The sequence below is a fragment of the Thalia democratica genome, chromosome 3 (genome assembly GCF_965202585.1).
Source record: "Thalia democratica chromosome 3, ktThaDemo2.hap1.1, whole genome shotgun sequence".
Taxonomy (NCBI): Eukaryota; Metazoa; Chordata; class Thaliacea; order Salpida; family Salpidae; genus Thalia; species Thalia democratica.
Window position 1 is genome coordinate 48,725,208 of NC_139167.1, and position 14,494 is coordinate 48,739,701.

Here is a 14,494-nt window from a genome sequence, read left to right on the forward strand (position 1 = left end):
TTTTTTTGCTCTTTATCATCAACTTCAGAACATCTCGTGTTAGTTTCTTTCAAATAGACTTCTTGGACCCCCTGTGGCTCACTTTGAGAAACCGATAATTGTAGTATACATGGTATATATGCAATTAAATCAAACATTCAAGATCCTCAAGTTAACGGTGTTGAAGATCAATCTTATGTCTATAAAAACCTTTTAGTTTAATGACACAGGCTAGTTACTTTTTGCGTATGTTACCAGTTAAAAAGACAATCTTCCAGTTGTTATTCAGTGAACGAAAAGAATGAGGTGAATAAAGTGCATTTTTTCTATGTAATTATCATCAGAAACTTTTATTTATCCTAGCCTATCATGTTTTTAATTAACTCTAAAATCCGCTTTATATAGATCTAACAAACCGTTTGTAGATTACGTAAGGCTAACACCTAATTTAACTTGACTTTTATACTTGGTATGTTTGAGTTGGTTAACTTGATTTCTTCATACTTTTTCAACTGGTGGTTATACAAATTTACTTTTTTATTTAAATTTTTCTAATCCGATTTAATTTACCATTAATAAACCGGTTATTTTACCTTGAATCAATCTTATGATACTTTTACTACTACTATCATTTTTTTACTACGTACTTCTATTCATAGAATCTTATCTTCATGTTAAATTTTATAAAATACATAAAAAACAACGTTTTTTTAGAATATTTTATTTTATCTATTTAACTTAGTTAGCTACAAAGGCAGGTTAAAGTAGCTATCTGATTTAACAAAATGCATGGCAAACAACTAAGGCCTTTGGACGATGTAATCTTAGGGAAAGAAAATTTAAGTAGCAAACATGGTGTTGTCTATAGGATATCAAATTAATCAAGAGATGTTAACTCAAACTTTAAAAATAAAAGAATAATACTTAAGAAAGTATTATAAGGGTCAAGAGTAACTTGAAAATATTACTTATACAGTTAATACATAGTGATTTAAACAAAGTTTCAAGGTCATGATGAGAAAATTATTTTATAAAAGAACCAAATTGTTTAATATTCGTCATCCTCTCCTTCCACCTCGTCGTCATCAACAGAATCGAGTCCGACTTCTTCGTAATCTTTTTCCAAAGCTGCCATGTCCTCACGTGCCTCGCTGAACTCTCCTTCTTCCATACCTTCTCCCACATACCTGACAAAATTAAGTGGTGTAATTTAATTTAGTGAATTTAGTATGGTGGGTTTTGTTGTTTAACACTGAAATGTGCACAAGGGACTGTCGAAACTAGCACAACATAATATGGTTTCGATAATTAACTTGAGCCTTTTAGTTTTGCATCATGATAGGAAGTCCAAGGTAACACATAGTACTAGTTAGCTTAGAGGCAAAATGATGCTTGTTACTTTTTAACTTCCTTTTTCATAGATATTATAAATTTAACCTTTCTCTTTTACGCAGCACCAAAATAAAAAGCATAAAAATTAATGAACTATGAAAATTTTAGTATTAGGGAAATTTCGTTGTTTAATCAAAGCATACTTCCTAAGCTTTGAAGTTATTAATTTCTTGACTACGCCCATATTTTCTACAAAAATAGTTTTATTTACTAGGTAAAACCAATTGTCAACTTTATTTTTGCTCAACTAACCAGTGGACAAAGGCACGTTTGGCATACATAAGGTCGAACTTGTGGTCAAGTCTGGCCCAAGCTTCAGCAATTGCAGTTGTATTGCTCAACATACAAACTGCTCGTTGCACTTTGGCGAGATCGCCTCCGGGCACAACTGTGGGTGGTTGATAGTTGATGCCTACCTTGAATCCAGTGGGACACCAATCGACAAACTGAAGAAAGTTTTTGTTTTTATTTACAAATTATAAATATTTAACTTTATTAGAATCAATTGTCATTTAAATGTGCACAAGGGACTGTCAAAACCATCATTATAAAAGATGGTTTCGATAATTAACTTGCGCCTTTTAGTTTTGCACCATGATAGGAAGTCTAAGGTAACACATAGTACTAGTTAGCTTAGAGGCAAAATGATGCTGATATGTTTAATTATGTAAGCTTTATATTAAGTTGTGCTATTTATTTATGTGATTAGCACCTAGGCTTTTATAAAGATGATACATTAGTAGACAATTTTTTATAGTAAAATTTAAGTACGTTTTGCTTATTTTTAGATGGAAATAAAATTAACATATCTAATTATATATATCACCTAGTGATGTTATCTGGAATTTAACAGGTATTTTATATTTACATACAAATCATTTAATTTATTTTTTTACAACTTATTTAATAATACTTAATACAATAAACATTTAGTGAAGTTTTTAGGACTTTTTTCATATTGAATTAACTTAAGAATATAAGTTACTTACTTGAATAGTCTTCCTGGTTTTAATTGTAGCAATTGCTGCATTGACATCCTTTGGCACAACATCACCTCTGTAAAGCATGCAGCATGCCATGTACTTTCCGTGTCTTGGATCACACTTCACAAGCTGACTTGCAGGATCAAAGCATGCAGTGGTTATCTCACTGACTGACAATTGCTCATGGTAAGCCTTTTCAGCTGAGATTACAGGTGAATAAGTTGACAATGGGAAATGAATACGTGGGTACGGCACCAAGTTGGTCTGGAACTCATTCAAATCAACATTAAGGGCTCCATCAAAACGAAGAGACGCAGTGATTGAAGAAACAACTTGTCCAATAAGTCTGTTCAAGTTTGTATAAGATGGTCTTTCAATGTCAAGATTTTTTCTACAGATGTCATAAAGAGCCTCATTATCAACCATGAAAGCACAGTCACTGTGTTCTAAAGTAGTGTGGGTGGTCAAGATAGAGTTGTATGGTTCAACAACAGCAGTGGCAATTTGTGGAGCTGGGTAGATTGAGAACTCCAACTTTGATTTCTTTCCATAGTCAACAGACAGTCTCTCCATCAACAATGAAGTAAATCCGGATCCGGTTCCACCTCCAAATGAATGGAAAATGAGGAAACCTTGTAGTCCAGAGCACTGATCAGCCAACCTGCATTCAAATACTTAATCTTAATTTTTTTATCAAATTTATTAAATTATTAAGCACCTATTGTAATAATTTTGGTACTAAAATATAGTTAAATATGGAATAAAATCAATATCATATTTATCTACTTGATTTAAGATTGTGAAACAAAACATCAAGGCTAAGAATACTTTTATCAAATTACATTTAAAATAAACTTTCAAGATAAAATTTTAAATTTATCAAATTTAATATTAAATTTTATCAAATGAAATATTTAATTTTATCTAATGAAGTATTAAATTTTATCAAATAAAATAATACATATTAATTACCTTCTGATTCTATCAAGTACATGATCTACAATTTCTCTACCAATGGTATAATGACCACGAGCATAATTGTTAGCAGCATCTTCCTTACCAGTAATCATTTGTTCAGGATGAAAAAGTTGTCTGTAAGTTCCAGTTTTGACCTCATCTGTTTGAGATTATATATTATTAAATTTTTATGAAATCAGATAGCAAATATAGATATAGCTAGTTATCAATTATATACATAACCTACACAGTTTAAACCGATCACTCAATATGAATAAATAATTTGTAATTTTTATGCTGAATTTAACTGTTTTGAGTCAGAATTTAGATTTTAATTATAAAGTTTATATACAACACACTATGGTATTTAACTAGCTAACTAGGTTTAAAAAAGAGTTAACTTAAAAATTAAGAGTTTTTATTTATGGAATTTTATTTAACTTATACAATTGTAATGATTTAGTTTTTTTTATTTAAGTTTCAAGTTTTAAACTAAAATTAATTTCTTAACTGACCAACTAAATTATAAAAGTTAAATATTTATAATTAGTATTTGATTAGCTAGATTTGACCATAAATGTTTGAAATGGTTTTAAGACCTTTCAGCTTTCATCTTTTATTTTATGACCAAATATTCAATAAATATCAAGTAACTTAAAAAGTTTATTGTGATCAATTTAAGTCACTAACAACAATTAAATTAAGTTGAGTTGCAATTAATTAAACACACAAAAGCTTCAACTCTGTATAATTTGACAAATATGTATCTTGCACTTACCTATTACAGTTGGCTCCAGATCTACAAAGATGGCCCTTGGAACATGCTTACCGCCTCCGGTTTCACTGAAAAAAGTGGTGAAGCTGTCATCAACTTTTGATCCAGTTTCAGTGGCTGGCATCTGACCATCAGGTTGAATACCATGCTCAAGGCAGTACAACTCCCAGCAGGCATTACCCATTTGGACACCGGCTTGGCCAACATGAATTGAGATTACTTCACGCTAGAATGCAAAATGTCTTAAATGTTTTATTTGTAATGATTTAAGTTGTTTCAACACAGCAAAGTCTTAGGTTATGAGCAAAGGGGTAGTATATTTTTTTACCTAAAAATTTTAGAAACCAGTATAGTCTAAAAACTTATCTTCTAAAACAAATCAAGGGAAAATACAAAATTTTATTTAAGTTCTTTTTTAGTTGAAAATATTTACAAAGATTCTTTTTTTTTTTATAACAACCTTATTAAGTTTATACTAAAATTATCTAAAATATTTTTCTCAAGCAGCCAGTAATATAGAACATATGTCAAAATATTTTGAAATTTAATACTTTTTTATCAAATGTTTAACATTTAATTTACATAAAATTTTGCTTTTTTTTTATGTTCTTTATTTTTAGCTTACGCATAACTGATTTTAAATTTTTGGGATTATTTTTAGTTAAAAGTTAAGTTTAAGGTAAGAAACTGTGTTATATAGTATATAAAAACATTGAAAAGATACTGTAAAGCTACTTTAAATTTGTTTTTTTTTTTTTTTTAAATGGTAATTACATAGGATGTTGTTGCACCAATACCAAGCTGAAATTATTATATTTGTGGTGTTTTTTAACCATAATTTTAAGCTAAAAATCAATGTTGTAAGCCTAATATGTTAAATCTAAAAATATACTTTGTTTCAAACAAGCTACATAAATAAATAGTAAGAATTTAATTAATTTGTTATAAACTAAAATATTTTATCAATTTTAGTTTACAATATTGTAATCAATTTAAATTATTGTATTGACACAATGCTTTATATTGTAAAATAAAAGCAATTAGATATTTAAGTTTTATTAGTTTATAATAAATAAGTTTAATTTTATTCAAGTGATTATGAAAAACATTTTTTAGGTCAAAAGTATGGTTGAAAAAATATAGAATGTAATATAATTTTATCTTGGTATTTGATTGACGTTATGCTAAGTAATTAGCTACAAATTTTTTTTAATTTTGTATTTTAGATTTGTTTGTTTAAAGAACAATATGTTTTAACCATAGAAAAAAGTCAAACATCAAGTACAATTGATTGTTTGAACAAAGATTTGATTACTTTTTAACAAAACAGTGAAACTAATTATGAGTTAAGTCTTAAATACAAATTATTTCACTTTGTTTTTAATAAAAAATAATTAATTATAAACAGATAATAACATACTAATTAGTTGCTAAAAATAAAAACATTTTAAATATTATTTAATCAAAACTAATTCCTACCATTTTGATGATTGTTCTTTAGGGTGAACGTTCCTCAATGACAATAGAAGTCTATGATGATACAATAAGTTGGCGGAATTATCTTAAATTTTTACTCGATTTTGATTGGTCTATCCTAAATTGGCGAATTTTTTTTTTATGTGCCGCCAAAATTGATTAGAAACGGATACAACTGTTACAATTATAAAGTTTTAGTAATATAGCGGGGATTAAATAACAGCCTTCTCGCCAATCAAAAATTTTTATAAAACAAAACAACTTAAATTAAGAAATAAGCTTTTAGTACAAAATCAGTGATTAAATATAGTTATCAACATTTAAAAAAAAGACTAATATGTAATAGTTACGATTCAATGAAAAAATAAAATAAAAGTCTTGTCAAACCACTTCGATCATCACGATTAAACCACAGGCTTTTGGTAAACTGAGAACCAGGTTTTAATTTTTTATTTTTTTGAGTTTTATTTTTTAAAAATCCAGTTCTCAGTCAACCGAAAGCTTGTAATCTGATGATTGAAGTGGTATAATCATACTTTTATGCTGACTTAAGCTGTTCTTACGGCACATGTAAGGCTACGATAGGCTTACGCCAAAGTATTTTTTGACCTTTTACAATAAAAAAGCAAACACATAACTTATAAAGTTATTAAATAATTTTTAAAAAACCCTTAACAAATAGATTAATTTAGTTGATAAGGTAAAGTTTTTAACTATTTTTATAACAAATTTATTCACAAAATTTATTTTTTACTTAATTAATCAATAAGTTTAATGAGAGTTGAAGTCACAATACAGTTCTTGTTTTAATAAAATCTAGAAAACAAAATCAAGATTTTATTAAAATTAAAAAGTTTATTGCTTTAATTGATATACTGAGTTAAACGTTGTTTTATGAATGTTTAATTTTTGTGGATTGTATAGCCCTATTAACTTACATGTTTCTGCTTCGTGTTTTCTACCCATTGTAAAATCAAAAAAATTGGTTTTCATGTTTGTTATTTTTGCTCTTCATCCATACTTCTTCATGGTTATTAAATACAGACTTTGATGTGTTAAGGATTATACTTTTTTATTATGTTGTTTTTTCTTTATGTTTCTTGGATCTCAATAAAAAAAAATCAGGATCTTAGTTTGAAAAAAATATCCAAATTTGAATCCGGCCGAACAATTTTTTGGAAACACATCCGGATCTGGCCGGACTTTAATTTGAAAAATATATTTTAATCAGGATCAGGCTAGATCTGAATTTGTGGATCCGACAGGTCACTAGTGGTAACCATGCTGCTCAAAGTCTGTAAACTGGTTGGATTTATTTTGCTAAGTGAAACTAAGATGATAGGCTTTAAACAACTAAATAATTCTAGCAAAATGATTGAAAGCTCAGAAAAGTACAAGAGTTTATTTCTTAAAAAAACTCATAATAAAAGTAGAACTAGACAGCAATAAAGTATTTTTTTGTCTGACAAATCGACTTGTAAAACAATATATATCATTAATTCATATAAGCAAAAACTAAAGAAAAACAAAATAAAAGTTTAAATAAACCTATATCTCTAAAAAATGATTACTCAAAATATTTTAGAATAAGTAAGTTCAGAAAAAAATCTTATAAGAAACACCATCAAAATTAGTTACGAATGTTTTCTGATTCAAGAGTCTTAAATTTCAAAGTTAAATCATAAAAACATAGAGGACTAGCAACTTAACAAAAATATGTCAGTTGGTGCAAAGAGGTTAGAATGGATAAGCTTTACTAAGCAGGCATGCCATTTGACAGTCCAAAGAAATTACAAAAAATTCTGGGTTATGCAATTTTAAGTTGAAACAAACTAACGCTTATACAAAAATCATGATCAGTTGGCATAGCATCTTATTAGCATTCTAACAACCTTGCTACTAAGTACTGAAAATAAAAACCAGAGTCTACTTAAATATGTTTATTAGAACGCTAATTTGACTTGATTCTAAAATCTAACTTGATTAATTTCTAAACTTAAAAAAAACATCGCGGGACGTACGTTTTTCACCACTACCTTAAATCCTAAACTTTTATTATTAATCAAACTGATTGAATCTAACTTTAAATTATAGTTTAAAATAAACAAAAACACAAAGATATAACTTTGATTTTCTAGACTAAAACAAACACCTGTCGCAGTTAAGTATATAAAAAATAATTTAGCTGTGCAGAAAAAAACTAACAGTGTTAGAAATTTATTTATGAGATACTAAAATGAAATATTTAGATAAGGCATGTTTATATATTTTTTATATTTCAAACTATTTAAAGCCAATTTAGCTGATAAAGTAACCGAGTCACAATGCTATAATGTTTAATAAGAAATGGTTATAAATAAAGTTAAGCTGTTTACACAGCACTCAGATCCAGAGTATATAAATGAATTTTAATAAAGTAAGACAGTTACTGTATAGTATACATATAAACAGGTTATCGTAATAAACAGTAATATTAAAGAAATGTGTTTTTAAAGTTTTATTTAAGTTTAGGTTTAATTAAAACACAGGCTAGTCTGAATAAGAATAAAAAACAGGCTAATTAATTTTTTTTGTGAAATTTCGGTTAGTTTTAATAATTTATGAAAAACTTAGGCTAGTCTTTGTTATAACTTGAATGGATTAGTATTCAAATTTTTCTTACTTTTTATCTTACTTATGTTCTACCAAAGAATTTTTTTATAGCATGATTTCCATTTGAAGTTTTTTTTTGTAGCTAGTTTATTTCAACTTAACATTTAAATTATTTCTTTAAGAGTTTAAATTGAGATTCAAAACTTTTTTTACAAATAGTTTAGAAAAATAAAATCTCGTTTTATAATTTATTATAATTTTTAATAAGTTTCAGTTATTTTTTTATCTGTAGGTTTAGTTAAAGTCATTTGAAAGTGATAGATGTTCAATACAAAAACAAAATTCAAATGGTTGCTCTTAATTTTTAAACTATAATTTTTTTTTGTAAATGGTTTCCAGATTTTAATCAGTTAAAAACCACATGAATTACATACCTGTAACGAATATGGGAACCATTCAGTTCCAACCCGCGCACAATTCCCACCCGATCAATTCCAACCCAAATCAAATCCCACCCGATCATTTCCCACCCGCTCATTTCCCACCCTTATCAAATCCCATTCGATCAAATCCAACCCGAATCAAATCCCACCCGAATCAATTCCAACCCGATCAAATCCCACCCGAATCAAATCCCACCCGATCAATTCCAACCCGATCAATTCCCACCCGATCAATTCCAACCCGAATCAATTCCCGCCCGATCAATTCCCACCCGATCAATTCCCGCCCAAATCAATTCCCACCCGATCATTTCCCACCCGAATCAATTCCTATCCACATAATTCCTACCTGGTCAATTCCCATATATTATCAAACCGGATTATATTTATTCTTGTACGAGTTAAAAATTTTAATACGCTTGCAACTCACATTAAAATTTTGGTTTTTGTTTTTTTAAAAATCATTTGAAGTATGAAATTAGTAAGGTAAAAACGATTTTTTTTACTTAAGCTAAAATTGTTATTGTTTCTTATTTTATCATGTTTTTAGTTCAATGTCAGTTTTGTTTGTTGATAACTACGATAATTAAATAATTACGACTTGCGAGCAACAGAATCTTTTATCTTTTGTAAAATGCTTTTCCGGCTAATACAATTCAGTTCAAATCAGGTTCAAAGCAAATTCAAGTTTTTTTAGTATCCGAACTATTTTTTATAACAAAGTATTCTACGGTAACTGACTTATGTCCAATTAAATCTACCTTTGTAACGCCTATAGAAATTACTATTGCTCGGCATAATTTTTTTTAAGTGCAAATTTTGGAAAATATTCTGTTTTATTAAGCTCAATGTTTCATATTTCTTGTTTAAAACAATACTTCCTAAGTTTAATTTAACAACAATTTTAAGTATTTGATGCCTGCGGCGCGAATAGGTTATTATAAAAAAATTGGTCTTTTTTAAAAAATATTTGTCATTCAAAAAAGTTCTTATTCAGTTGTTATTTAATTTTTTCTTTGAGTCGTAGCTTCTAAACCAACTAAATTAATTGTGTACTATATCTACCTAAAAATGAGCTTATTTTTATTGTAACTATGAAGTTTTTTTTTTCTAAAACATATGTTTTATTATTCATATGAAAATAGATAAGTTATAAAAAATTTAAACAACTAATAAAAACTTACTGTTACACAAAGACTGATATAAATGTCTAAAATAATACAGGGTAAAATCCATTTGTCTTACTGTATAATTGAAAATCAATATAATCTAAAATGTGTTTAAATGAATTTTTATCAATTGTCTTTTATGCTGTTTTAAATAAACACCTCCTAATAAATATTATAACTTAATATCTACCGCTATAGGACTTTAAAAAAATTATTTTTAAATATGTGTGTTCAAAGCACTTTCAATAAATTTATCTTCATTAAGAATGTACTATGAGAATTAACCAAAAATTTATATTTATAGATATTATTAACCAATTTCAGAAATAAAAGAATTTAATAACGAACAAAAACGAAAACTGACACAGATACTACAATATTTAAGTTGTTGGCTTAAATGCCTTATATAAAAATTGATTAAACTGAATCAATCCCACTAACGAACTTAGATTTTTTTTTAATGTTATGTTCTACGTTTCAAAATAACTAAAATATCAACATTATTGAAATTGGAGAGATAAAAAATTGAATATATATTAATAACCAGACAAATATTCAATAAACTTTGTAAACAAAAGAATTTCTGAACGAACAAAAACTTATACAGATACTAATAAGTTGAAGTTATGAGCTTAAATGCTTCTTATAAAAACTGATTCAACTTTATCATAGCATTAATGATCAAATATTTTTTTACAAAGTTTTACATTTTTAATACAACTAAAATTCAATATTAATAAAAACGAAAAAGTTACTATAATTTAATAACTTAATTGTTAAACGTTATTAAAAGAACTTTTTTGGTCGAAATATATAAGTTAATATAAAATTTTAAACTTAAAAAGAATGGAACTTGACTGAAACTTGTAATCAATCTTTCTTTTAAACTTTACATGTACAAAAATTAAACGGATTAGAATTTATGCATAAAACTATTGATCTAAACTAACCGTATAACATATATAAAGGTTGATAATTATTTTATTTGAAATATTTATGAACTGGATAGAGTCGAATGAGAATTCATTCGAGTAATAATTTACCTGGATGGGAATTGATCCGGTGGGAATTGATTTGGCCAGTATTTAATTCGTGTTGGAATTGTGCGGGTTGGATTTGATTAGGGTAGGATTTGATTCGGGTGGGATTTAATCGGGTTGGAATTGATTTGGGTTGGATTTGATTGGGTGGGAATCGATTCGGGTTGGATTTGATCGGGTGGGAATCGATTCGGGTGGGAATTGATCGGGTGGGAATTGATTGAGTGGGAACTGATTCGGGTGGGAATCGATCGGGTTGGAATTGATTCGGGTGGGAATCGATTCGGGTTGGAATTTATCGGGTGGGAATTGATCGGGTGGGAATTGATTCGGGTTGGAAATGATCGGGTAGGATTTGATTTGGGTGGGAATTGGTCCGGGTGGGAATTGATCGGGTTGGAATTGATCGGGTGGGAATTGATTCGGGTGGGATTTGATCGGGTTGGAATTGATTCGGGTGGGATTTGATCCGGGTGGGAATTAAGCGGGTGGGAATCGTGTGGGTGGGAATTGAACGCGGGTTGGAAATGTTAGTATACCAACGAATATACATGTGCAAGTTCAAAATTCCTGGCAACTCTACACATAAGGTTTCTACGCCTTAACTCTGTCAAGGTGTTTAGTACTTTTTTGTAAAAAAACAGATAGTGCAATACAAGCGTTTAATCGTTAGTTTAAAAAAATAAGGATTGCTCTTAATTGTATAAGATAAAAATGAGCTCCTCCGGAAATGAAGTTTTTAGAAAGGTGATAAAATAAGCTTAAACCAAGTTATGGTCCCACAAGCTAGCTTCTTTATCTTAATTAGTTATATTCATACAATCTGATGTATTAAAAAATCTAAAGTGTGTTTATTTTACTAAATCCTAAATAATTTTAGCTATTTGTTAGTTCTTATTCTTCTATATCTAGTATAAATAAACAAAGACAAACATGTTGGTCTTTCTTTAGTGTTGAGTATACTTTACATGATTAATTTTTTTAAGCAGGTAACACGCATATTAAACTTTAACTGATAGCGTGCTTACAATTATATACGTCATGATTAACTATAAGTTAAAACTGCTTGACCGAAAACAATAAATACATTAAACAAAGTAATACACTACTAAAAATATCTAGTAAATAGCTACTATTGAAGTATTTGTCAAAACAGAATTGCTACACACTATAGTTAGAGTCTAGCTAGATTATCTAAAAAATACCAGTTTAGTATAGCTCAAACTAATTTTTGAAAACATAATACTTTTTATAGATTGAAATATTATTACAATAGAAAATATATTTTTTACCAAGATAAGGCTGCTTTAAAATACTCTAATTGCGTATAATTGTTTTTATTGATTTTTTTTTGTGTTATTAATAAGTTAGATTCTAACTTAGAACTACTTAGTACTATTTAGTTTTTCTTTGTTATGATTTATAAGGATTTGATTTCAAAAGTATTAGCTCTTTATAATTAAAATCCTAAATTTACACTGCAAAAAAAAAATTAACCACTTATTTTTATCAACCTTTCCAGAATTTAGAGCATAGCTAAATTTTTAAAGTCTTTTTACAAATTTATCAAAAAAGTCAATTTGAAATTAAAAGTATATATTGTTTATTAAACGAAAAAATACGCTCAAAAAATTTGATCCAAGGACCTGGGGTACGAAAAAATCTTTTGTTTTTCGAGTCATACAACAGGATACAGTTTAATGTCATGTCTAGGACATATATTATTATTAACACTGTAAACTAAAATGTGTCAATAACAATGTACTTTTAATTTCAAATATTTTTTGCTTTGATAAGCTTAAGCAATGTTAATAACTATAAATCTTAAAAAATATAATCTAGTTAACTATTAAATATATATATAAATTAGCTACAAATATTCAATAACACAATATATAAAGTATTACGAAAATAAAGAAACAGTATAGTCAAAACTTTCTTTTTTACATAAAACAAGTTTCCTTTAGTGTTTTAGATAGAAGCTATTTTTATTTTATTAAGGAAACCTGTTTTATGAAAGCAAAAAGAATTAGTTTATACTGTTTCTCTACTTTCGTTATACTTTATATGTCGTGTTAATGTCATTATATTAATATAAATATTTTACTATAGTTTTTTTAATGTTAACAAATTTAAATGGTTTTAACTGATACTAATTATTTAGGTCTTTTCATAATTTTTTGATGTTTGTAAAATCTTATCTCATGTTAGCTTTTTACTATACTGATGAGAATTGCTCGAAATATGTTTAGTTTACTTAATTGTGTGTCATGTTTATTTTATTAAGTATTTAGAACAATTTGTTTCAAAACATACTGTTAGAGTTTTTTTAGAATCTTAAAACCGAATTAAAGAACTGATTATGCAAAAAAAAAAGTGTTCAATAAAAAAATAAATAAATAAAGAGCTTTTCTTATAATGGAAATATTTACTTGGTACAGTATTTAATATGGTTTAGAGTTTAGAACGGATTTTTTTCGAACAAAAGTTTTCAAAGGACTTTAATTAATAGTTTAGTAAAAGGTTATGAGCATACTTAAAAACTTAAAGCAACTTTTTTTTAAACAATTAATTTTATTTTAAAATACATATAAACGTGTTAAAAGAACACATAACAATGTCTACTGAAAACAATCTTTATATAATTGATGTTATGAAAAGTACACATGCAGATATCCAACAACATTTGAACCATTTTGAAGTGAATAAACGTGAAGGAGTTGTAAAGTTTTGCAAGCACAACTCTAAAGAAAGTTTTAAAAGTAAAAATATAAATACAATCAATGGTTCCAATAAACTGGATAAGACAATGGTTATTACAAACTGATTATTAGTTTTAACTGTTTTTTAATTATAATGATAAATATAGTTTTTATGATTTTTGTAGAACTCAACTTTAAAGCAACATAAGACTACATTTTATTAGTTAATTAAATTCGATGTTAATAAACTGTGTACTGTTTTTAAGTCAACTGGTCACAAATGAGTATATATAGTTTATTGAACCACAAAAAATACGCTCAAAATATTTGGTCCTAGGACCTGGTGCGCGAAAAAACCTTCGGTCATCGAGTCGCACACCACGAATACCTTTTAACGTGTTGTCCATGACATGCATAAACTTTAACTGTTCTGTTTAAGAGCTTTTACTGATTAAAAAATTTTCTTTAAAACGTTGTTTTCCAATAAATAAGAAATATTTTGATAATTTATTTTAAAATCGGACTTTAAAAATTAAACCTCGACGAATCCGTGCGAGAGTGACGTTCCGTGAATTTTTGACAACTACCTTTTTTAAAATATATTTTAATTAATTAAAACTAGTGTTTATCATCCCAATAAAAAGTTATCCTCAAAGTTACTTTAAATTTATTTACTAATTTAAACTACACTTATCACTTTTTAAAATAATAGTTTAGCACCTACTTTGTATAAAGTGTTTAATCAAATTCTAACACTAGATATACTAGAAACACTTTTTATTCTGTGTTAAAAAAATAGTTATACAGTTTTTAAATTTTTAGTTTAATATACCTCTTTTACAAGCCTATTTTTTTAATTTTTTTATTATTGTTTAATATCTAAGGTTTTTTGTACGACTTGTATACTTTAAAGAAATAAATTAGTTTAATTGTTACAAATAAGCAACTACTGTGGTCGTGACATTGTAGCGAACAAATATTTTTCT

General features: G+C 27.4%; 1 protein-coding gene across 1 annotated transcript; it reads right to left on the bottom strand.

Moving 5' to 3' along the window:
- Positions 1 to 693: 693 nt before the first annotated feature.
- On the bottom strand, positions 694 to 5,635 carry LOC145832059 (tubulin alpha-1D chain-like). Its single transcript, XM_082939420.1, has 6 exons — positions 5,566 to 5,635; positions 4,090 to 4,312; positions 3,327 to 3,471; positions 2,361 to 3,015; positions 1,624 to 1,817; positions 694 to 1,166 (listed from the first exon to the last, which is right to left on the bottom strand). Exons 1-6 carry the CDS (start codon positions 5,566 to 5,568, stop codon positions 1,028 to 1,030), a joined length of 1,359 nt encoding a protein of 452 aa, XP_082795546.1. The 5' UTR covers positions 5,569 to 5,635; the 3' UTR covers positions 694 to 1,027.
- Positions 5,636 to 14,494: the final 8,859 nt, after the last annotated feature.

What these genes read in the sequence shown, in the direction of transcription:
- LOC145832059 (XM_082939420.1), bottom strand. An exon ending in TCTGGAGCCAACTGTAATAG is followed by an intron (nt 3,472 to 4,089) that starts GTAAGTGCAAGA and finishes AATCTCAAACAG; the next exon opens with ATGAGGTCAAAACTGGAACT. An exon ending in AAACGTGCCTTTGTCCACTG is followed by an intron (nt 1,167 to 1,623) that starts GTTAGTTGAGCA and finishes TAATTTTGTCAG; the next exon opens with GTATGTGGGAGAAGGTATGG.